The sequence below is a fragment of the Myotis myotis genome, unplaced genomic scaffold (assembly GCF_014108235.1).
Source record: "Myotis myotis isolate mMyoMyo1 unplaced genomic scaffold, mMyoMyo1.p scaffold_m19_p_52, whole genome shotgun sequence".
Lineage (NCBI taxonomy): Eukaryota > Metazoa > Chordata > Mammalia > Chiroptera > Vespertilionidae > Myotis > Myotis myotis.
In genome coordinates this window covers 503,736-527,570 of record NW_023416360.1, presented here as the reverse complement: position 1 = coordinate 527,570, position 23,835 = coordinate 503,736, and the positions used below count along the sequence as shown (strand labels likewise).

General features: G+C 46.0%; 2 protein-coding genes across 12 annotated transcripts in view; one reads left to right on the top strand and one right to left on the bottom strand.

The window, feature by feature from the left end:
* Positions 1-4,019, bottom strand: part of NOL8 (nucleolar protein 8) — a 49,072-nt gene extending 45,053 nt beyond the window's left edge. For 3 of the 9 annotated variants that reach the window (XR_004967985.1, XR_004967986.1, XR_004967987.1), the window contains exons 1-3: positions 3,648-3,838; positions 2,552-2,712; positions 1,967-2,029 (exon numbers count right to left, since the gene is read on the bottom strand). Coding sequence is in view for 5 of the 9 variants with exons in the window: in XM_036311200.1 (XP_036167093.1) it covers positions 1,967-2,029; positions 2,552-2,690 (202 nt within the window). In the remaining 4 variants the exon portion in view is untranslated. Of the gene's footprint in view, positions 1-1,966; positions 2,030-2,551; positions 2,713-3,647; positions 3,842-3,880 lie in introns of those variants that run through there. The other 6 variants (XR_004967988.1, XM_036311204.1, XM_036311199.1 and 3 more) reach the window with 4 other exon arrangements.
* A 249-nt stretch (positions 4,020-4,268) lies between these two features.
* The window catches only part of LOC118657345 (centromere protein P), a 255,966-nt gene continuing 236,399 nt past the window's right edge, over positions 4,269-23,835 (top strand). The window contains exon 1 of one of the 3 annotated variants that reach the window (XM_036311222.1): positions 4,269-4,407. In XM_036311222.1, the coding sequence (XP_036167115.1) occupies positions 4,301-4,407 (107 nt within the window). In that variant the 5' untranslated portion in view covers positions 4,269-4,300. Of the gene's footprint in view, positions 4,408-4,497; positions 4,728-23,835 lie in introns of those variants that run through there. The other 2 variants (XM_036311221.1, XM_036311220.1) reach the window with 2 other exon arrangements.

The following is a 23,835-nucleotide window of genomic DNA, read 5'->3' as shown; positions in this document are numbered from 1 at the left end:
GCTGGGCTTCTGAGCTCAGTCACCGCTCAGCACGCATGTGCACAGCCCTGGTGCGGGGCTCCACCAGGCTACGATCCTGAGCCGCCAAACGCACCTGAAGACCAGGTGTCCCCTGAGCTGCCTGGAGAGCCCTAAGAGAACAAGGAATTTTAGACCTGGAGTGAAAGGGCTTAGATCCTGGTCTCCCCTGGACCACTTACCAGTGCAGCCCTTACATTCCCTACCTCCCAGTGTGACTGGAAGATACGAATGAGGCAAATGTGTAAACTATAAAGCAAAACTTGTTTGCTATTTGTTTACAAAGTAATGCCAAAAATCTCTGGTGAATGAGTAACATTTCTTTACTTCCCACTAAAACTATAAAATGTCAATGTAATTTTCCAAAGGTGAACCAGGACACTGGAATTATGCAGCTCCTCATTTTCACTTTTCATCTCATGCTAGTTACCTCTGTGTAACTTCCAAACAAATTAGATGCAAGTGACTGAACTATGCTATGCCCTAATAGTTGCTTTTTCTCAATATCTGCTATCAGATTCCTTAATAATAACCACTAACAGAGGGAAGATTGCATTGGTAGATATTCTAAATAGAAAGGTTCTATTCAATTTAACCCTTTGCGGCCTAACTTTATTTTTGGAAATCAAACAGTCTGGTCCAAATTAATTGACGGGATTGAATGTTGAACCGGTTTGCGGCGTCGACCTCAGCCTCGATGTTGGACCTGCTCCTAGCTCCTGGTCTGTCGAGTCAGCCTCGACATTGGACCGAAAAGGGTTAATCTTTGCAGTAAATTATGAGGCAAACAATATCTTTGCTATACATTGGATAAGCAAACTGGAGCTTAGAAGTTTAAATAACATGCCACAGGTTACATATCAGAGCTGCTGTGTTCTCAACCACAACTTGTCGAGTGATAGTCCTCTTTCCCTATGAACAATAAGTACCCCTTGACTTTTCAGCTTCCAAATTACTAGAATTCATTACCACATCAGTGGCAATATGGATTATCTCCCCTTTCTTCTTCAGTGAAGACCACAGTTTTACTAAACCTCACTCTCTCTCTCTCTCTCTCTCTCTCTATATATATATTTTAATTAGCTTTTTAGAGAGAGGAAGGGAGAGGGATAAAGAGATGGAAACATCAGTGAGAAACATAATCTATCACCTGCCTCCTGTATGCCCCCCACAACCCGGGCATGTGCCCTGACCAGGAAACGAACCTGTGACTGCTTGGTTCCTTGGTTGATGCTCAACCACTGAGCCACACTAGCTGGGAGTTGTTGCTTTTTTAAATATATACTAAACTTCTTGATAGAGATTCTATAATTTCAAGAATAGTCTTACAAGGCATACACTAAAGCCAGCCCTCTCCTAACAGCATTTAATTTCAAGAAAATAACCTCCCTAAAAAATGAACTCACAAGGAAAGGGGGAAGGGTATGGCATAGTGCAGTGATGGCGAACCTATGACACGCGTGTCAGAGGTGACACGCGAACTTATTTTTTTGGTTGATTTTTCTTTGTTAAATGGCATGTAAATATATAAAATAAATATCAAACATATAAATCTTTGTTTTACTATGGTTGCAAATATCAAGAAATTTCTATATGTGACATGGCACCAGAGTTAAGTTAGGGTTTTTCAAAATGCTGACATGTCGAGCTCAAAAGGTTCCCATCACTGGCATAGTGGGATATGTGTAACAAGCAATTTCTATGAAAGCTTTGTTTCTTGTCCAAAATATTTTAGAATACCATTGTTGAGCAATACCATTAGCAATGTGCTACCACATGTCTGCTGACGCCAAATGGTATGAAACTAAACCTGCTAAGTTACAGGATACTGGAATTCTCTTGATCATAGTTGTCCCTCTGGATGACTTAAAAATTGGCTGTTAAGATGTAGAACGAAGTTATTCCAAGCTACACAGACATAAACTGCAAGTCATATGGAATATCTTACATTTTTTCAGGTCTGATTCAGCTACTCTGATGTTGATATATGCAAAGACTTTCTGTGGGTTTCCTAAAAAAATAGAAAAATACATTTATATAAATTCTTATCCAGGAAACAATATAAAATGATTACATTTATAAATTTTAAAAAATGAGCTCTTGGAAACAAACTCTTTCAAAGAAAAAACTTGTTATTTTTCACTGGACTCAAAGATAGAAATTTTCCAAATATGATTATTAAAATATTAAAAAATAAAACAAAAAATGCCAAATGGTCAGTTGATTATGTTATGTTGTTATATGATTTTGTTAGTGACATTCTACTTAATAGGATACTTAATGAGTATTAACATTTTAGCTCTGAAAACTGAAAGTGGCATGTTTCAGAAGCCGGGTGTTTTAGAATATAGAACATTTTTGATTTCAGGAATGTAATTCTGGGCAAGTTCCACATCATGAATGACACCTCCAGGGCATGGCGTGGGGTACACAATGACACACAGGGGCTAACACTCATCTCTGCGGTTCCCTTATTTTGTGACAGCTGACTTGCGGTAGAACTGCCTTTACCCACGAAAGACTATAAACTTGCCTTGGTCATCTTTCCGAGTGATGATCTCCACATCAGACACGTCTCCGAATCTGCTGAACTGGCTCTGCAGGTCCGCCGCAGAAACGCTCTGGCCAAGGCCACCCACAAAGAGGCGCGTGGCCTCTCGGCTGGCCTTCATCAAGGCCGGCGCCCTCAGTGTTCTAGGAGGAAAATCATGAGTTCTTTCAGCCAGTTCTTCTCCAACCTACACAACCAACCAAAACAACCCCAACTCACCTGGTACCTTTGATGCCAAATTGGTTGCCTAAACTTTCACTCTTATATTGTTTCTAAATGTTATCCCTGGAGATTCTGGTCAAACCTACATCCTCTTCTCCACGAACCCCCTGGAACAGCACCTCTGCACAGACACCGGAACCGGGAACGCTGCCCCACAAAGGCGCCCCGTGCACTCCGCCCTCCCAGTCACCTATCCACGCGCCAGGCATCCTGCTTTCCTTCATTTATACATTCCTCTGTTCACTTGAAGCAATGCCCACAGAAACGGGGTGGCCGGTCGGCATGCTAAAGGGTAAGAGACAGCTCCTGTCCCCAGAGGTGACGTGCTGTTCAGGCGAAGAGAGCAACTGATGCCAAAGCTAATGCAGGCTTGTTCTGCTTTTTTAAAACGTGTCAGCTTTGTATGGTATAGTTTGCGTGCATCTCATCTTTCAGATGAGCAGGAGGGATGAAGTCACTTTTCCAACGTCATTCAGAGAATTAATGAAGCCAGAATTATAAACCAGGTCTAATTTCAGAGCCTGTAATGCATAATTAAACTAGGAAAGTTGTTGTATTTGAAGGGGCTCGGGAGAACTCTAGGAGGTACTCGGCCGAGGCCCTGTGGGATCTCTAATCCCGGTAGCACCCAGGGGCCACACTCGCCTTTTCCTAAGAGCTGACACCCCTCCCACTTTAGACCCCAAAGCAGCGTCGGACCCCGACTTAGGGCGCGTGCTCTGGGCGTGAGGCACGACCTACGTCTTCCCGGTAGACTCCCTGCCCCCAACCTGCGCACCCAGGTTTTTTGCCGCTGAAGAACCAAGACCCAAGAGCAGGGACAGTGGAGGCCAAATGGCCCAGACCCACTCCTTACCGCGTTGTCTCCACAGCCAGCGCCGCGTAGGGCCCTAACTCCTAGTCGCGTGTTCCACTAGGCAGAGTCGCTATTCCTTCCTACTCGACTCCCACCCCGCCTCCTAAGGTTCCGTGACCACTCAGTTCCCGTGCTCTGCATTTCGTTCCCCGTCGTCTGGAATACCGCGATGCCCCCGCCACCCGTCCCTCAACGTCCTCAAAACTTTCGAATCGTAATTCTATGATTCTTACTTAGGAGGGTTATCGCCCCACGTTTATCCACGCCTGGACCAGCTATCGGCGGAAGTGAGAGCGGGAGGAAAATAACGAGACGCTCCCCTTCACACGGTCCGGAAGCTACTCTTCAGTGACGCACGCATCTGGTTGTTCCAAACTCCGCCGGCGCGGGTGGGACAGCTCGGTCCTGGGGCTTCGGGCTGGAGCGAACCAACTCTCTCCAAGCGTGGGGACCGTTGGGGAGCAGCGGGTGCAGCGTGCCCGGGAGACAGAGCGCCCGAGGCTGCGTGCCAGCGCGGGGGGCCCGCAGGCGTCGCGCACACGCCCTCGCCCCCCCCTGCGGGGGGCCCGGATGGTCCGCGCCAGGAGCGCGCGAGGCTTGAATCGCCGGGCGAGGCGCTGGTCCGTCTGGCTGCTTCCCGCGAGCGCTGCGCTATGGACTCGGAGCAGGCCGAGGTCCGCGTCTTGGAAGCCGAGGTCGCGGCCCTGAAGCGGGCGTTGGAGGAGCTGCCGGCGCCCGGCGAAGACACCGCCCGAATCCAGTATGTGGCCCTCCTCAGGTCCCGTGGGGCGGGCGGGAGTGTCTCCTCTCGGGTGTGCGCACCTCCCCCGGACGCCCCGAAGCACCGACCGTGGGCGGGACGCAGATGGCGCCGTCAGAGCCGCTCCGAGAGGAGGAGTGGGCGCGCGGCCGGGAAGGAGCGGGGAACTGGCGCCGCGGACCGGCAGCCGCGCGGGGAGCGCCGACTGCCGCGGTTCCTGTAGCTCTTCCTCGTCAGGGGCGTCGTCTGTGGATGACTGACTGCGTGCCGGACCCTTCTTCACGGGCGGCACCTCTTCGTGCCCGCGGCCCCTTGGAGAAGTAGGTGCGGTGTGTAAGCCCATCTTGAAGTTGGGGACCCTGAGGCTCGGGAAGTTGAGTGGCTCGCCGCAGGCCTCAGAGAAGAGCGGAAGGGTCAGATCTGGATTGGAGCCCCGGAGGCTAACGGGAACCCGGGCCCTTTGCCCAGCGTGGAGGGGAGAAAGGGCAATAGCGTGTACCTAGCGTTTCAAACTTGTAAGCTGCTCGGAAGCAGAAACTATCTTCATTTTTTCAGTCGAGACCATTTGACACAGGTGCAGAGAGAATGAGGTTCTCCTGAGCTGAGGACAAGGAAACGGAGGAGCTGACCCTGAGTTTGCTCGCGGTCGGTCATGAAGCGGAGGGAGGGCAGCGGTGTGTCCCGCCCCGCGTGCAGGCGGGCCCGGGGCGCCGCGGTGGGAAGGGAGCGTTCCTCTGTCCGGCCGAAATGCAGAGGTCGGCCCCCCCCCGCTGTGTCGGAATCTGCGCTTCAGCAAGACCCCGCCCGATCCCATGCGCACTTGCGAGTTTGGGAAGCGCCAGGCCGTCTGTGGAGGGAAATCAGTTTTCTGCCGCCCGCAGGGTGTCATCGTGGCCCAGCCCCGGGCCTCCTCAGCGGGCAAGTCGGGGAAGCCAGAAGAGTCCAGGCTGTGGGGTTTCATGTGAGCGTTCTTTTCTCTATGGTGGAGAAGGAAGATTGGGACCTGTGTACCCAAATTCTCGGTGTATGTGTTTTTTGTTTTCATTCCAGTTATAAAGTACACAAGCCAATTTATTATATTCCAAAAATTAATACTCATTAAAAACTATAGACTCCAGCATGAAAACTTGTATGGTAGTCTGCCTACTTCATGACTATAAAGCAATATGTTTGCCAAATTCTGATGTCAGTGACAACATTAGCAAAATTCCAAACTACTGAACAGAAGCTCCAGGGGCCTGCGGGGCCAACCTGGGAGAGGAAGGGGTTAGATGCGATTGTTACAGGGCAGAGAGGGTGACATTGACAGCCAGCCAGGAGCGTTCTCACGTTTCTCCTTTCTCTGAATTTGACTTCTCTATGTACCTCATATAATGGTATCATATGGCTTATTATACTTAGATTAATATCCTCAAGGGTCATCCATGTTGTAGCATATTGCAGAAGTTCCTCCCCTTTTCAAATTGAATAATCCATTGTATGTATGTACATTTTGCTTATCCATTCATCTGTCAATGAATTCTTGGGTTGCTCTCATGTTGTTGTTACTGTGAATAATGTTGGAATGAATATGGGGTACAAATATCTCTGAGACCCTGCTTTTAATTCTTTTTGTTATACACCAAGAAGTGGAATTGCATATGGTAATTATATTTTGAACTTTTCGAGGAACCCTTCCCCCCCATACTGTTTTCCAAGGTGGTGTACCCATGTTACAGTCTCATGAGCAGTCCACAAAGGTTACAGATTTTCCACAATCTACCCAACACTTGTTTTCTGTTGTGTGTGTGTTTTTTTTATAGCAGTTACTAGAGGCCCGGTGCACAAAAATTTGTGCACTCGGGGGTGGGGGTGGTCCCCTCAGCCTGGCCTGTACCCATTCACAGTCCAGGACCCCTTGGGGGATGACCACTTGTCCACTTAGGCCCACTCCCCGGGGGATCAGGCCTAAGCTTGCAGTCAGACATCCTTCTGGCAGCCAGGGAGCCCTCGGGGGATGTCTGACTAAAGGCTTAGGCCCCCAAGGGATCGGGTCTAAACCGTTAGTTGGACGTTCTTAGTGCTGCCACGGAGGTGGGAAAGGCTCCTGCCACCACCACTGCGCTGGCCAGCCATGAGCCAGCTTCTGGAGGAGTGGCACTCCCCATATGGAAGTGCACTGACCACCTGGGGGCAGCTCCTGCATTGAGCATCTGCCCTCTGGTGGCCAGTGCGCATCATAGCAACCGGTCATTCTGCTGTTCAGTCAATGTGCATATTAGCCTTTTATTATTATTATATAGGATGTCCCTATTTCCCCCCTTTTGTCCCCTCTACCCAGCTCTTGCCCCCCACTTCTCTCTAGCCATCACCATACTGTTGTCTGTGTCCATGGGTTGTACATGTATTTTCTTTGGCTAATCCCTTCTTTAAATTCACTTCTTTAAATTTTTATTTTCAGATAAGTGCTTATAACTGCACTATTATATATTTTCTAGAATTAAGACATTTTTTAATTGAACCCTTGTAAATTTTAGCACAATTTAATAAATTATGCTAGAAGCAATTAGGAGATTTTTCATGTAATGCAGATACATTTCAATTAATATTAATTTTTAATTTTTTAATATTTTAATTTGAAATAATCTCATACATGTAAAAAAAACTATAAAATACTACAGCATATTATGTGTACCCTTCACCCAATTTCTTAGGTGTTAGTAATTTAAACATAACCATTATACAACTAACAAAATTTGGAATATATTTTTCTTATAATCTCTTTAATGTTACTTAATCCATTTACTTTGTTTTTGTTAATCTTTACCCAAGGATATTTTTCCATTGAATTTTAGAGAGAGTGAAGGGAAAGGGAGAGACACATTGATTGGTTGCCTCCTGCACAAGCTTTGATAGGGACTGGGGATCCAGCCAGCAACTGAGGTACATGCCCTTGACTGGAATCGGACCTGGGATCCTTCAGTCCTCAGGCTAATGCTCTATCCACTGAGCAAAACAGGCTGCAGCTTAATTCATGTACTTTTAATCTATATTTGTCTTTATATTTAAAGTGGGTTTTGTTTTTGATTCACCCTCATACTCTGTCTTTTAATTGGTGCATTTATGGCACTGATTTTCAGAGTGCTTACTGATAGAGTTACTACCATATCAGGCGGCTTCCTGCTGATCGGGTCCAAGGGCGGCAAGGCGGGGCCAGCTCCTGGGGGCTTCTGGGGCAAGGCGGGGGTGGGCCTGCCCTGGATGGTGGTGTGCTGGCGTGCTGGCGGCTCACGCTGTTCTGCCCTGTCTGCAGTATGCAAATTAGCCGCCATCTTTGTTGGCGGTTAATTTGCATATCACGCTGATTAGCCAATAGGAGGCGTAGCGAAGGTACGGTAATTACCATGTTTGTCTATTATTAGATAGGATGTCAATTATTAGATAGGATAATGGGCGTGGGGTTGTAGCTTACTGTAGGTTTTTTTTATTTCTTTAATGATTATTGATGTTGAGCATTTTTTCATGAGCTTATCAGCCACTCTTTTTTTTTTTTTTTTTTTAAATATATTTTATTGATTTTTTACAGAGAGGAAGGGAGAGAGATAGAGAGTTAGAAACATCGGTGAGAGAGAAACATCGATCAGCTGCCACCTGCACATCTCCTACTGGGGATGTGCCCGCAACCCAGGTACATGCCCTTGACCGGAATCGAACCTGGGACCTTTCAGTCCGCAAGCCGACGCTCTATCCACTGAGCCAAACCGGTTTCGGCCTTATCAGCCACTCTTATATCTTTGGAGAAATGTCTGTTCAAATCCTTTGCCTATTTTTGAGTCAGGTTGGTTATTTTTTGTTGTTGAGTTTTGGAGTTCTCTACATGTAATTTTCAGTATTAATCTCTTAACAGATATGTGGTTAGCAAACATTTCTTCCTTTCTGTGGGTTGCCTTTTTTATTCTGTTTATATTGTCTTTTGATGTATAATTTTTTTTCTTGAAGCCCTATTTTTTTCTTTTTCTTTTAAAAAATATTTTTATTGATTTTTGAGAGAGAGGGTAACATTGATCAGCTACCACCAGCAAGCCCCCTTCTGGGGATTGAGCCTGCAACCCTGGCATATGCCCTGACTCAGAACTGAACGAGGACCTCTTGGCTCATGGGTCAACACTCAACCACCTAGCCACACCAGCTGGGTTGTTCATTTTTTTTTCTTTTGTTACCTGTGCCTTTGGTCTCACATCCAAGAAATTGTTGTCAAATCCAACATTACAAAGTTTTTGTCCTGTGTTTTAATTCAAGAATTTTATTGTTTTAGTCTTACATTTAAACCTTTGATCCAGTTTGAGTTAATGTTTGTATATATTAGGGAAGGGTCCAAGTTCAATCTTTTGCATGTGAATAACCAGTTTTCCCACCACCATTCAATTGTATTGTCACGCCTTTGACCATATATGCATGGATTTATTTCTTGAGTTTTCTGTTTCTTTTCACTAATCTGTATGTCTATCTCAATGCCAATACTGTAGCTTTTTAAAGCATCTTTATTGTTGAGAGTATTACAGCTGTCACCCTTTTTTCCCCCATTGCCCTCCTCCACCCGGTTCCTTCCCTGCCCTGCCCCAGGCCTTCACCTGCTGTCTGTGTCCATAGGTAAGATCTTTGGCTAATCTCTCCCTCCCCCCCACCCCCTTTGAGATTCATCAGTCTGTGCCATGCTTCCATGCCTCTGATTCTATTTTATTCACCAGTTTACTTTTTAATTAAATTTCTTGCTTGTTTATTTTGATTTTTAGATTTAATTGTTGATATGTATTTGTTGCCATTTTATTGTTCATATCTTCTTCCTCCTCTTCCACCTCCTCCTCTTTATCTTCTTCCTTTTTCTTCCTTTCTTCTTCTTCTTCTTCACCCTTCAACATTTCATGTAATGCTGGTTTGGTGGTGATGAACTCTTATAACTTTTGTTTGTGAAGCTTGTTATCTGACCCTAAATTCTAAATGAGAGCTTTGCTGGGTAGACTAATCTTGGTTGTAGGTCCTTGTTATTCATCACTTTGAGTATTTCTAGCCACTACCTTCTGGCCTGCAAAGTTTCTGAGGAGAAATCAATTGACTGCCATATGGGTGCTCCCTTGTAGTTAACTAACTGCTTTTCTCTTGCTGCTTTTAAGATTCTCTCTTTGTCTTTAGCCCTTGGCATTTTAATCATGATGTGTCTTGGTGTTGGTCTCTTTGGGTTCCTCTTGTTTGGACTCTGTGCTTCCTGGACTTGTAAGTCTGTTTCTCCAGGTAGAGGAAGTTTTCTGTCATCATTTCTTCACATAGGTTTTCAAAATCTTGCTCTCTCTCTTCTCCTTTTGGCGCCCCCATGCAAATGTTAGTATGCTTGAAGTTGTCCTAGAATCTTCTTACACTATCTTCATATTTTTGGATTCTTTTTTCTTTTTGCTCTTTTGCTTGGGTGTTTTTTGCTTCCTCATATTCCAAGTTGTTGATTTGATTCTCGGAATCCCCTATTCTACTGTTGGATCCCTATAAATTATTCTTTATTTCAGTTAGTGTATGCTTAATTTGTGACTGGTCATTTTTCATGTCTTTGACATTCTCACTAAGACTCTGGAAAGTCTCATTAAGATCCTTGAGTAACCTTATAACATGGTTTTGAACTCTGTATCCAGTAGTTTGCTTGCTTCCATTTCTTTCATTGGTGACATGTTTCATTGTCTCTGCATTTTGACTATTTCCCTGTGTTTGTTTCTATGTATTAGGTAGAGCTGCTATGTGTCCTGGAGTTGTTGGTGTCCTGTACGGCCCAGTTGTTCAGCCTCGCCAGTCACCTGGGCTGGGCACTCTAGGTGTACGCCCCTAGAGTGGGCTATGTGCACAGTCTTGTAGTTGAGCCTTGATTGTTATTGGAGTCACTAGGAGGAGTTGACCTCCAGGCCAATTGGCTGTGAGGACCAGCTGTGACTATAATTGGAGAGCTGCAGGAAACACCCCTATGAAGCAGGACTTGCTTTAGTGGGGCTTTGGTGCTCAATGAGTCTGCCCCTTGAGTGTATCACTCGTGGATGTGTAGAGTTGTAATCTGCTATGGTCTGAAGCTGTCCACTGAGTTCACTGGCTCTGGGGCCTCTTGGGAGGTACAAAGTCAGCCACTGCCTGAGACCACCTGGCAGGAGCTACAGAGAGATCTGCAGATGACTGCTTTTGCTATTTGTATTGGACTTGGAGATGCCCAGGCAATGCCCATCTGTGAAGCAAGGCAGGCTGGTGCTAGTGCTGGGTCTTGGACCTTTTATTGATTGGTTTGGGGTGTGCTGTCACCAGCTGCAGTTTGGTTGAGAGCTTTTAGCAAAGTCTGAAGCCTGGGCATTCATATGGAAAAGGTGCTGCAAACAGCTTGGGTGGGGCTACAAATTGGATGGGGTGGGGGTCTCAGGGAATCCCCAGGGTGGAGCAAACTGTGTGCTCCAGGCTGATGGAGACTCAGATATGGCTGCCAGTCAGCTCTGTAACAGGTGAGGTCCCTGCACAGGAACAGTCACCCCTGCGAGCACCCCTATCTGAGAGAACACCACCCCTGAGTTCCTGCCCCGATGCCAGACAATCCAGTTCCTCCCCATATGTGTCTGGGTCCTCCAGAGCCTCTCGGTACTGGCAGTAGGAGTAAGCTCATCAGCCCTTTAAATGGAACACCTGGGTCTCCAGCAGCCTCTGCGTCACTCAGCCACAATCCCTGCTGGTTTTTACAGCCCGAAGTTATGGGGACTTCTCTTTCCAGCACTGGAACCCAGGGCTTGAGGGTCTCGTGTGGGGCTGGGACACCTTGCTCATCATAGGTGGCCTCTGTAGAGACAGTCGCTCTCCCTGTTAAAAAAAAAAAAAAAAGGGCATATGTGGGCTGATGATCATATTGAGGCAGACCCAGATGGACAGCACAGGGCCTGCAGGGCTGAACTTTTCGTGCAGCCTGGCTTCGGTGACCTCCCAGTGCAGGCAGCCTCATACAGGGAGGCCATGGGGTAACTGCTGGTGGCATCATTCATCTCCCCAGCGCCACCAACTGAGGGCCACCAGGAGTACTTCTTACAGGGACCACACAGGACAAAAGAGGTTCTTCCAGGAGCTGGGCCCCCTGTGGCTCACAGAGTGGAGCTGAGAAGCTGGTGCAGGCTCGGAAGAAGGAGGGCACCTAGGAGTCGGGATGGCTTGCTCGAGACTGCAGGACCGTAGACAAAAGCCTCTCAAAAACAATATAGCCCTCCTGGGGAGTTTGTAATTTTCAGCTGTCCTGGTCAGAAGCTCCAAATTTCCAAAACAAATTATTAAAATGAGACTTCTCTCCAAATTACAAAAATTCTTGGAGCCAACCAAACGGTGCCCACGCAGCCTCCGGGTTAAATGTTTCTCTTCAAATACAGGCTTTGGGCTCCTGGCAGTTTAAGATTACAGCAGCCAGAGAAGAGGGACACAATATATTAGTTTTGAGCCCGGGCCGCAAAGGATAGCACGGACACGTGGCTACCGAGCCCAGCTGTGGTGACCCAGGGCAGAGAGAGTCAGCCAAGACACTCTTGAAGAACAAAGTGGGAAGACTTGATTTGCAAGATATGAAGATGTATTATAAATCTACCAGAGGCTCCGTGCACGAAATTCGTGCACTGGGTGGGGGGTGTCCTTCAGCCTGGCCTGTGCTCACTCGCAGTCTGGGACCCCTCGTTGGACATCCCTCTCACAGTCTGGGACCCCTTGCTTGTTACTGCCTGCCTGCTCGCTGCTCCTTACCGCTTGGCTCGTTGCTATTTAGTGCTGCCACGGAGACAGGAGAGGCTCCCACCACTGCCACTGTGCTTGCCAGCTGTGAGCCCAGCTTCTGGCTGAGCGTCTGCCACTTGGTGGTCAGTGCGCATCATAGCGACTGGTCATTCTGCTGTAATGATCGCTTAGACTTTTATTATATAGACTAGAAAGCCGGTGCACAAAAATTTGTGCACTCGGAGGGGGGGTCCCTCAACCTGGCCTGTGCCCTCTCGCAGTCTGGGACCCCTCGGGGGATGACCACCTGCTGGCTTAGGCCTGCTCCCCGGGGGATTGGGCCTAAGCTGACAATCAGACATCCCTCTGGCAGCCCAGCAGCCCTCGGGGGATGTCCACTTGCCAGCGGGGAGCAGGCCTAAACTGCAGTCGGACATCCTTAGCACTGCTGAGGAGGCAGGAGAGGCTCCCACCACCACTGCTGTACTGGCAGCCGTCAGCCTGGCTTGTGGCTGAGCAGAGCTCCCGCATGTGGGAGTGCACTGACCACCAGAGGGCAGCTCCTGCATTGAGCGTCTGCCCCCTGGTGGTCAGTGTGTGTCATAGTGACCAGTCATTCCCAGTCCTTCTGCTGTTAGGGTCAGTTTGCATATTACCCTTTTGCTATATAAGATAGAGGCCTGGTGCATGGGTGGGGGCCTGCTGGTTTGCCCTGAAGGGTGTCCCAGATCAGGGTGGGGGTCCCGCTTGGGTGCCTGGCCAGCCTGGGTGAGGGGATGATGGCTGTTTGCAGCTGGTCACACCCCCTTCAGGGTCGGGGTCCCCACTGGGGTGCCTGGCCAGTCTGGGTGAGGGGCTGAGGGCCATTTTCAGGCTGGCTGGCAACTGAAGCTCCCAGCCTCTCCTTTTTTTCTTTCTTTTTTTTATTCTGGGATTTATTTACCTTCTGTAATTGAAACTTTGTTGCCGTCCTGCTTGCTCCAGCTTGGAGGCCACAGCCTGCTGAAAGCAGGTATCTGGTGTTTGTTTAGCTTCTATAATTGAAACTTAGTTGCTTTCAGAGCTCAGAGCTGGGCCGCAGCAGGCGGGGAACCTTGGCTTCCTCCACCACTGGAGCAAGCAAGCTTCTTGCTCGCTTCAGCTGTGTGGCTGCCAGCCACCATCTTGGTTGGCTGTTAATTTGCATATCACCCTGATTAGCCAATGGGAAGCATAGCAAAGGTACAGTCAATTACCCTTTTTGTCTTTTATTAGATAGGATAGTCATTGTGATATCGTGGCTTTGGTGCAGGAAGAGAAAGCCAGGCCATTGAAACAGAATAAACACATCTATAATAATAAAAGTGTAATATGCTAATTAGACCAGATGTCCTTCTTGACGAAGCTGGGGCTGCAAGGGAAACCCGAGTCCTGGGTGCCTGCTGGCGGCCAAAGGAAAGCCAGTGCCAGTAGCTGGGGGAAGGAAGGCCTAGTCTTGCACGAATTTCGTGCACCGGGGCTCTGGTTTACTATAAGTCAGAGATGCTACTGCAGGTCGTTAAAGAGGAACAGACTTTCCAATAGCAGTGCTGGGACAACTAGATATCCACATAAGAGAAATTAATCATGACCTCTACTTCACACCATACTCTTAAAGGAGAAAGACAAAACTATAAAGCTTTAGAAGATAAATGGGAGTATATCTTCTCATTGCTCCCTGGGTTATACCTCAGTCAACTTCCAGCCACTGACGCTGAGTGGGCCTTGAATACTATGAACTTGGATGTGATTAAGGGAAAGCCAATCCAGGCTACATGTGGTCTCAGAGGGACTGGATAGAGAAGGATTTCTTTCTTTTTTTTTTTTAAATCCTCACTCGAGGATATTTTCCCATTGATTTTTAGAGAGAGTGGAAGAGAGAGGCAAAGACAGAGCGAGAAATATCGATGTGAGAGACATACAACAATTGGTTGCCTCCAGCACAAGCCCTGACCACGGCCTGGACTGCGGAGGAGCCTGCAACCAAGGTACATGCCCTTTTCCAGTATCGAACCTGGGACTCTTTGGTCCACAGGCCGACGCTCTATCCACTGAGCCAAACTAGCTAGGGTGAGAAAGATTTCTTAAGGTATAAAAAGCATGAACTAATGGAAAAGATTGATAAAATTGGGAACTTCTGTGTGCTGTGCTTAAAAACAATATAAAGTGAAGAATAACAAAAAAGGCACGTGTGTGTCAGACCAGCCCATTCAGTGCCTCCCGCCCTCCTACCAGCCTCAATGCACTGCTTCTTTACTTCTCTAGTTGTAGGCTTCCATTCAGCCAGCTTGCAGGTGATTCTGAATGATGGTGGTTCTGTATTTTAGTTGTAATTTTCAGTTGTTTTGGTAGGTGGCAAGTACAGACGTTTACCTAAGCTTCCATCTACTGTAGCTTTTGAGGTGAGTTTTAAAACAATAAGTGTGAGTCGTCCAGTTTTGTTTTTTTTCAAGATTATTTTGGCTTTTGAACTTGAAATTCCGTATGAATTTTAGGATGAGTTTTTTTCTATTCCTGCAAAAAATATCATTGGGATTTTGGTAGGGATTGCATTGAATCCATAGATTGCTTTGGGTAATATTGACATTTTATTAATATTAAGTCTTCTAATCCATGAATATGAGATATGTTTCCATTTATTTGTCTTCTTTAATATTAATATTAAATCTTTCAGTAGTGGTATTTTATAGTTTTCATTGTACAAGTCTTTTACCGTCTTGGGTAAATTAAATTCTAAGTATTATATTCTTTTCAGTGCTATTGTAAATGGAATTGGTTTTGTAATTTCCTTTTCAAATTGTTTATTTTTGTTGTGTAGGAATGTGTCTGATTTTTGTGTGGTGACTTTGTATCCTGCTATTTTGCTGAATTTATCAGTTCTAACTCTCTGTGCTTTAGGGTTTTCTAAAGATCTTATCAATAGCAAAAATATACTTTTACTTCTAATTGTGATGCTTTTGTTCTTGCTTAATTGCTCTAGCTTGGAATTCTAATACTATGTTGAATAAACATGGTGAAATTGGGCATCCTTGTCTTGTTCCTGATTTTTGAGGAAAAGCTTTTAGCTTTTCACTATTAAGCATGATGTTAGCTGTCGGCTTGTCATATATTACCTTTATTATGTTGAGTTATGTTCTTTTTATACCTAGTTTGTTGAGAATTTCCATTATAAATGGATGTTGGATTTTATTAAAAGCTTTTTCTGCATCTATTAAGATGCTTATGTGATTTTTATATTTGATTTTGTTAATGAGGCATAAAACGTTGATTTGCAGATGTTTATCTTGCATTCATGAACTAAATCCCACTGAATTACAGTGAATGATTCTTTTAATGTGTTATTGAATTCAATTTACTAATACTTTGTTGATAATTTTTGCATTTACATTCATTAGAGATATTAGCCTGTAATTTTCATTTTTTGTAATGACCATGTCTGTTTTTGTGTTCATTTTCTGTTTTGGAAGTTTGAGAAGGATTAGTATTAATTCTTCAAATGTTTGATGGAATTCACCATTGAAGCCATTTAGTTCGGGACTTTTGTTTGTTGGTAGTTTTTTGTTTAGTGTTTTAATATCATTACTAGTAATTGGTTAATTCAGATTTTTTATCTCTTTATTTTTTAGTCTTGGTAGTTGTATCTAGGAATTTTTCCATTTCTTCTAGTTTGTCCAAATTTTAGGCATATAATTTTTCAGAGTAGTTTCTGATGACTTGTATTTCTTTGGTGTTAGTGGTAACATTTCCTCTTTAAGTTCTGATTTTATTTCAGTTCTCCCTTTTTTTCTTGGTGAGTCTAAAGCAGCCGTGGGCAAACTACGGCCCGTGGGCTGGATCTGGCCCGTTTGAAATGAATAAAACTAAAAAAAAAAAAAAGACCGTACCCTTTTATGTAATGATGTTTACTTTGAATTTATATTAGTTCACACAAACACTCTACCCATGCTTTTGCTCCAGCCCTCCGGTCCAGTTTAAGAACCCATTGTGGCCCTCGAGTCAAAAAGTTTGCCCACCCCTGGTCTAAAGTTTAATTTGTTTTGTTTATCTTTTGAAATAGCCAGTTCTCTGTTTCATTGAAATTTTTTTCTATTACCTTTTTAGTTTGTATTTCATTTTCTCCCCCAGTCTGATCTTTATTTCCTTCCTCTTACTAACTTTGGGCTTCATTTGTTCTTCTTTTTCTGGTTCCTTGAGGTATAAATGTAGGGAAATGCAAATCAAAACTACAATGAGATACTACTTTACACCTGTTAGCCTGGCCCTTATCAACAACTTTTATTTGCGGTATCTCCTAGTTCTTAAGGTAGGCAATTATTACGATGAACTTCTCTCTTAATACTATTTCTGCTGCAGCCAATAAGTTTGATATCCTATCTAATCTAATAAAAGAGAAACATGCAAATTGACTGCACCTCTGCTACGCCCAAGCCACGTCCACCAGCCAGTCAGAGCGACTATATGCAAATTAACCCAACCAAGATAGCGGCCGGCAGCCACAGAGCTGGAGCAAGCAGGAGGCTTGGTTGCCCCGGCGAAGGAGGAAGCCAAGCTTCCCGCCTGCCCTTGCTGGCTATGGCGTCTGCTCAAGGCAACAAAGTTTCAGTTATAGAAGATAAATAAATCCCAGATACCTGCTTCCAGCCAGCCTCCACTGAGAGCTTGGGTGGCTGGGGGTCTTGGCCAGCCTGCAAACAGCCATCAGCTCCTCACCCAGGATGGCCTCACCCTCATGGGATGAGGGTCCCTGCTTGGGGGATTGGCCAGCCTGCAGACAGCCTCAGCCACTTACCCAGGCTGGCCAGGCACCCCAACAGGACCCCACTCCCTGAAGGGGGTGTGCCCAGCCTGAAAACGACCCTCAGCCCCTCACCCACGCTGGCCAGGCACTCCAGCAGGGACCCTTACCCTGAAGGGGGTGTGGCCAGTCTGACAAAGGCCCTCAGCCCCTCACCCAGGCTGGCCAGGCACCCCAGCGGGACTCCCACCCTGATCCAGGACACCCTTCAGTGCAAACCAGCCGGCCCCCATCCGTGCACTAGGCCTCTATCCTATATAGTAAAAGGGTAATATGCAAACTGACCCTAACAGCAGAATGACTGAGAATGACTGGTCACTATGACATACACTGACCACCAAGGGGCAGATGCTCAATGCAGGAGCTGTCCCCTGGTGGTCAGTGCGCTCCCACAGGGGGAGCTCTTCTCAGCCACAAGCCAGGCTGATGGCTGCCAGCACAGCGGTGGTGGCGGGAGCCTCTCCCGCCTCCTCCTCCCTCAAAGGGTAATAAGGATGTCCGACTGCAGCTTAGGTCTGCTCCCTGCTGGTAAGTGGACATCCCCCGAGGGCTGCCGGGCTGCCAGAGGGATGTCTGACTGCCAGCTTGGGCCCAATCCCCCAGGGAGTGGGCCTAAGCCAGCAGGTGGACATCCTCCAAGGGGTCCCAGACTGCAAGAGGGCATAGGTCGGGCTTAGGGACCCCCCAATGAGTGCACAAATTTTTGTGCACCGGGCTCAGTCCTATCTAATAATAGAGAAACATGGTAATTAACCATAACTTCGCCACCCTTCCCATTGGCTAACCAGCGAGATATGCAAATTAATGTCCAACCAAGATGGCGGCCGGCAGCCAGGCAGCTGAAGCGAACAGGAGGCTTGCTTGCTCCAGTGATGGAGGAAGCCAAGGTTCCCTGCCTGCTGCTGCCGGCCTCTGAGCTGCACTCTAAGAAACAATGTTGCAATTATAGAAGCTAAACAAACCCCAGAAACCTGCTTTCAGCCAGCCAGCCTCGGAGCTGGAACTGAAACAGTGTTTCAAGTATAGAAGCCAAACAAACCCAGATACCTGCTTTCAGCAGCCGAGGTTTCAGAGCTGGAGCCGAGCCTCAGAGCTAAAGCTGGCTCTCAGTTCCAGTGACAGCCAAAGAAGGTAAATAAATCCCAGAATAAAAAAAAAAAAGAAAAAAAGGTGAGGTTGGGAGCTTCAGTCACCTGCCAGCCTGAAAACTGCCCTCAGCCCCTCACCCAGACTGTCCAGGCACCCCAGTGGGGACTCCCACCCTGAAGGGGGTGTGACCAGCTGGAAACAGCCATCATCCCCTCACCCAGGCTCGCCAGGCACCCCAGTGGGGACCCCCACCCTGAAGGGAGTGTGGCCAGCTGCACACAGCCAGCATCCCCTCACCCAGACTGGCCAGGCACCCCAGTGGGGACCCCCACCCTGAAGGGGGTGTGACCAGCTGAAAACAACTATCATCCCCTCACCCAGGCTGGCCAGGCACCCAAGTGGGACTCACACCCTGATCCGGGTCACCCTTCAGGGCAAACCAGTGTGCCTCCACCCGTGTGCCAGGCCTCTATCCTATATAGTAAAAGGGTAATATGCAAACTGACCCTAACAGCAGAAAGACTGGGAATGACTGGTCACTATGACACACACTGACCACCAGGGGGCAGACGCTCAATGCAGGAGCTGCCCTCTGATGGTCAGGGTGCTCTCACATGGGAGGAGCTCTGCTCAGCCACAAGCCAGGCTGACGGCTGCCAGTACAGCAGTGGTGGTGGGAGCCTCTCCTGCCTCCTCAGCAGTGCTAAGGATGTCCGACTGCAGTTTAGGCCTGCTCCCCGCTGGCAAGTGGACATCCCCCGAGGGCTGCTGGGCTGCCCGAGGGATGTCTGATTGTCTGCTTAGGCCCAATTCCCCCGGGGAGCGGGCCTAAGCCAGCAGGTGGTCATCTCCTGAGGGGTCCCAGACTGCGAGAGGGCATTGTCTGGGCTGAGGGACCCCCCCCCCCCGAGTGCAGAAAATTTTGTGCACCAGGCCTCTAGTCTATATATATAAAAGCCTAAGCTACTGTTCGACCATTCCACCAGTAGCGATGATGTGCACTGACCACCAGTGAGCAGATGTTGAATGCACAGGCATGGATACATGGAACAGACTGATGAATCTCTGAGGGAAGTGGGGAGGAGAGAGAGCGGAGGAGATTAACCAAAGATCTTGAATGCATACTACAGGCCTGGTGCATGGATTCGTGCACTGGTGGGGTCCCTCGGCCTGGCCTGCAGAAATTGGGCTGAAACTGGCTCCTTGCACATACACTGGTGGGGTCCTTCGGCCTGGCCTGGTGGGATCAGGTCAAAACAGGCAATTCGACATTCCCCGAGGGGTCTGGATTGCTAGAGGGTACAGGCCAGGCTGAGGGACCCCACCTGTGCAAGAATCTATTCATCAGGCCTCTAGTGTTGAATAAAAGTGGTGAGAGTGCACAGCCCTGTCTTGTTCCTCATCTTAGAGGAATAGCTTTTAGTTTTTCACCATTGAGAATGATATTACCTGAGGGTTTATGGTTTATCACATGTGGCCTTTATTATGTTGAGGTACTTTCCTTCTATTCCTATTTTATTGAGTGTTTTAATCATAAATTGATGTTGTGTCTTATCAAGTGGTTTTTATGCATCATGATTTTTATCCTTTCTTTTGTTAGTGTGGTTATTGCATTGATTGATTTGCATATGTTGGCCCTTCTTTGTGCCCCTAGAAAGAACCCCACTTGATTGTGGTGTAATATTTTTGTGATGTACTGTTGTATTTGGTTTGCTAGTCTTTTGTTTAAGATTTTTGCATCTGTGTTCATTAGAGAAATGGCCCGTAGTTTTCTCTTTTTGTGTTATCGTTGCCAGGTTTTGGTATCAGAGTTATATTGGCCTCATAGAATGTGTTAGGAAGTATTGCCTCTTTTTCAATTTAATAGAAGAGTTTGAGTAGGATAGTTTTTAAATCTTTGAATGTTTGGTAGAATTCACTGGTGAAGCCAGCTGGTCCTGGTACTTTTGTTTTTTTGGGGAGGTTTTTGATAGTTGTTTCAATTTCCTCACTGCTGGTCAGTCTATTTAGATTTTCCAATTCTTCATGACTTAGTGTAGCAAGGTTATATATTTCTAGGAATGCTTTTCCATTTCTTCTAGGTTATTGAATTTGGTTGCATAAAGTCTTTCATAATATTCTAGTATGATCTCTTTTTTTTAATATATTTTTTATTAATTAAGATATTACATATGTGTCCTTGTCCCCACGTTACCCTCTACCCCCTCCCCCCCCCCCCCCGCTCATGCCCCCCCCCCGTTGTCCGTGTCCATTGGTTAGGCCTATATGCCTGCATGTAAGTCCTTTGGTTGATCTTTCCCCCTTACCCCCACCCTCCCCTACCCTCCCTCCAAAGCCCGACAGTCCAATCAATGCCTCTCCTTCTCTGGATCAGTCCTTGTTCATCAGTTTATGTTGTTCATTATATTCCACAAATGAGTGAGATCGTGTGGTATTTATCCGCTCTCCAGTTCCATCCATGCTGTGGCAAATGGTAAGAGTTCCTTTTTCTTCTTCCTCTTCTTAAAGAATACCTTTCAGCATTTCATATAATGCTGGTTTGGTGGTGATGAACTCCTTTAGCTTTTTCTTATCCGTGAAGCTCTTTCTCTGACCTTCTATTCTGAATGATAGCTTTGCTGGATAAAGTAATCTTGGTTGCAGGTTCTTGCTATTCATCACTTTGAATATTTCTTGCCACTCCCTTCTGGCCTGCATGGTTTCTGTTGAGAAATCAGCTGACAGTCATATGGGTACGCCCTTGTAGGTAACTGACTATCTTTCTCTTGCTGCTTTTAAGATTCTCTCTTTGTCTTTCGCTCTTGGCATTTTAATTATGATGTGTCTTGGTGTGGTCCTCTTTGGATTCCTTTTGTTTGGGGTTCTCTGCGCTTCCTGGACTTGTAAGTCTATTTCTTTCACCAGGTAGGGGAAGTTTTCTGTCATTATTTCTTCAAATAGGTTTTCAATATCTTGCCCTCTCTCTTCTTCTGGTACCCCTATAATTCTGATGTTGGTACGCTTGAAGTTTTCTCAGAGGCTCCTTACACTATCTTCATATTTTTGGAGTCTCTTTTCTTTTTTCTTTTTCGGTTGGGTATTTTTTGTTTCTTTGTATTTCAAATCTTTGACTTGATTCTTGGGATCCTCTTGTCTGCTGTTGGATCTCTGTAAATTATTCTTTATTTCAGTCAGTGTATGCTTAATTTCTAGTTGGTCCTTTTTCATGTCCTCCAGGGTCTCACTATACTTATTGAGGGACTCATTAAATTTATCGGCGGTTTCCATAAAATTCTTGAAAAACCTTATAAACGTGGCCTTGAACTCTATATCCAGTCGTTTGCTTTCCTCCATTTCTGCCATTTGTGACCTGTTTCTTTGTCTCCGCATTTTGGCTGCTTCCCTGTGTTGATAGAGTGGCTTTGTGTGCTATGTGTCCTGTAGGGCCCAGTGGCTTAGCCTCCTCAGTTACCTGAGGTAGCTATGCCTTGGTTGTTGTAGGATCACTGGGAGGAATTGACCTCCAGGCCAGTTGGCAGTGAGAATCAGCTGTGTCTGCAGTGGGAGAACTTGTGTGCTGGAGACACCCTTCTGGGGCAAGACTTGCTTCAGTGGGGCTTTGGTGCTCACTGAGACTGCACCCTGAGTGTGTCCCTTATGGATCTGAGGAGTTGTGGTCTGGATGGTCCCCCTCTGACCACTGGGTACAGTGGGTCTTGGATCTAAGGAGGTGCTAATTTAGCCTCTGCCTGAGGTTACACAGCAGGAACTACAAAGAGAACTGCTGATTCCCCTTCCTTTTTTTTTTTTGGCCCTGATGAGGCTCAGCTGTGAAGCAATGCAAGCCGCTGTGGGGCCTTGGACCTTCTCTTGGAAGTTCTGGGTCTGTCTGGCCAGGCTGCAGTTAGGTATTTACAGGTTACAAAGGGCCGGGGCATTCATATGCAAAAGCCTCTGCCACATCCTGGGTGGGGCGGGGGCTCAAGGAATGAAAAGGCGGAGCAAGCAGCTATGGCGGAGCCTCAGCCCTGCCCTAAGGAGTCGCGAGGCTCAGTGTCCCGGTAACGGCTGCAAGCACTTCTGAGGGAAAGCCTCCCTCAAATTCGCCCGCTACCAGACAGTCCAGTTTCTCCCCGTATGAGTCCTGGGTCCCCAGAGACTTCCCGGAACCGGAGTTCAGAGCCATCGGGAGCTTGTGACTCCCTCCAGGTTCAAAAAGACAGCTACGTCCTCAGGTCCCAGCCCTTTTCCGCGCGCGCGAGCCCCCTATCTCTGCACTTTACTTCTGTAGCTCCTCTGGCTCTCAGTGTGCTTTTCTTTCCTTCTAGTTGTAGAATTTACACTCAGCCATCCTTCCTGTAGTTCTGGATGATGTCCGTTTTGTGTTTTTGACGTGTTTTTCAATTGTTGTGGGAGGCAGCAATTTCCCGGTGTTTATGCCGCCATCTTAGTTTTCCTCTAGTATGATCTTTTATATATCTGTGATGTCTGTGGTGACTTCTCTCTTTACTAGTTTTGTTTACATGGGTCTTTTCATTTTTCTTTCATGAGTCTAGCCAGGGGTTTGTCAATTTTACTAATCTTTTCAAAGAAACAGCTCTTGGTTTTGTTGATTTTTTTTTGTGTGTAGTCTTTTTATCCTCTATTTCATTTAATTCTATAATTTTTATTATTTCCTTTCTTCTGCTGAATTTGGGGTTGCTTTTGTTCTTCTTTTTCTAGTAGTTTAAGATGTGGTGTTAGATTGTTTACTTGAGATTTCTCTGTTTCTTGAGATAGGACTGTAATGACATATACTTCCCTGTTATTACTGCTTTTGCTGCATCCCAGAGGTTTTGATATGTTGTATTGTCATTCTTATTTGTCTCTCTATATATCTTTTGATCTCATCTTTTATTTCTTCTTTGACCCAGTCATTTTTTAGTTGTATAATCTCCACATATTTATGGGTCTCTTTATTTCCTTTTTGTAGTTGATTTCTAACTTCAAGCCATCACGGTTAGAGTATATGCTTGGTAAAATTTCGATCTTCTTGAATTTGTTGATGCTACTTTGTGACCCAATATATGGTCCATCCTTGAGAATGTTCTATGTACACTGGAGAAGAATGTATAATCTGATGTTCTGGGATGAAATTAACTGTAAATGTCATTTTATGTCCATTTTGTCGAATGCTTCACTTAACGCTGATATTTCTTTATTGATTTTCTGTTAGGTTGATCTGTCTAGAGCTGTCAAGGGAGTATTAAGATCCCCAATTATGACTGTGTTTTTATCTGTTTCTCTCTTTAGTTCTGTGAGTAGTTGTTTTGTATATTTTGATTCTCCCTGTTGGGGTGCATATATATTATGCAGTGTTATGTTTTCTTGGTCTAATGCTCCCTTTATCATTATAAAGTGACCATCTTTGTCTTTTGTTACCTTGAAATCTATTTTGTCAGATATAAGTATGGCTACATCTGTTTTTCTGTGGATTATATTTGCTTGGAGAATCCTTATTCACCCTTTTACTTTGAATCCACCTTTGTCTTTGCAGCTTAGGTATGTCTGTTGTAGGCAGCATATGGTTGGGTTTTGTTTTTTGATCCACTCTGCTACTTTGTACCTCTTTATTGGTGAATTCAGACCATTTATATTTAAGGTAATTATTGATGTATGAGGCTTTCTTATAACCATTTTATCTTTTGTTTATTTTTGGTGCTCTGTGCCTCCACTGGTTGTTTTTCTTTATGTTTCTGTCTGTTGTTTTTGTTTGGTGGTATTCCATACATCTTTCCTCTGTTTCCTCTTTTTTTTTAAGCTATGTGTCC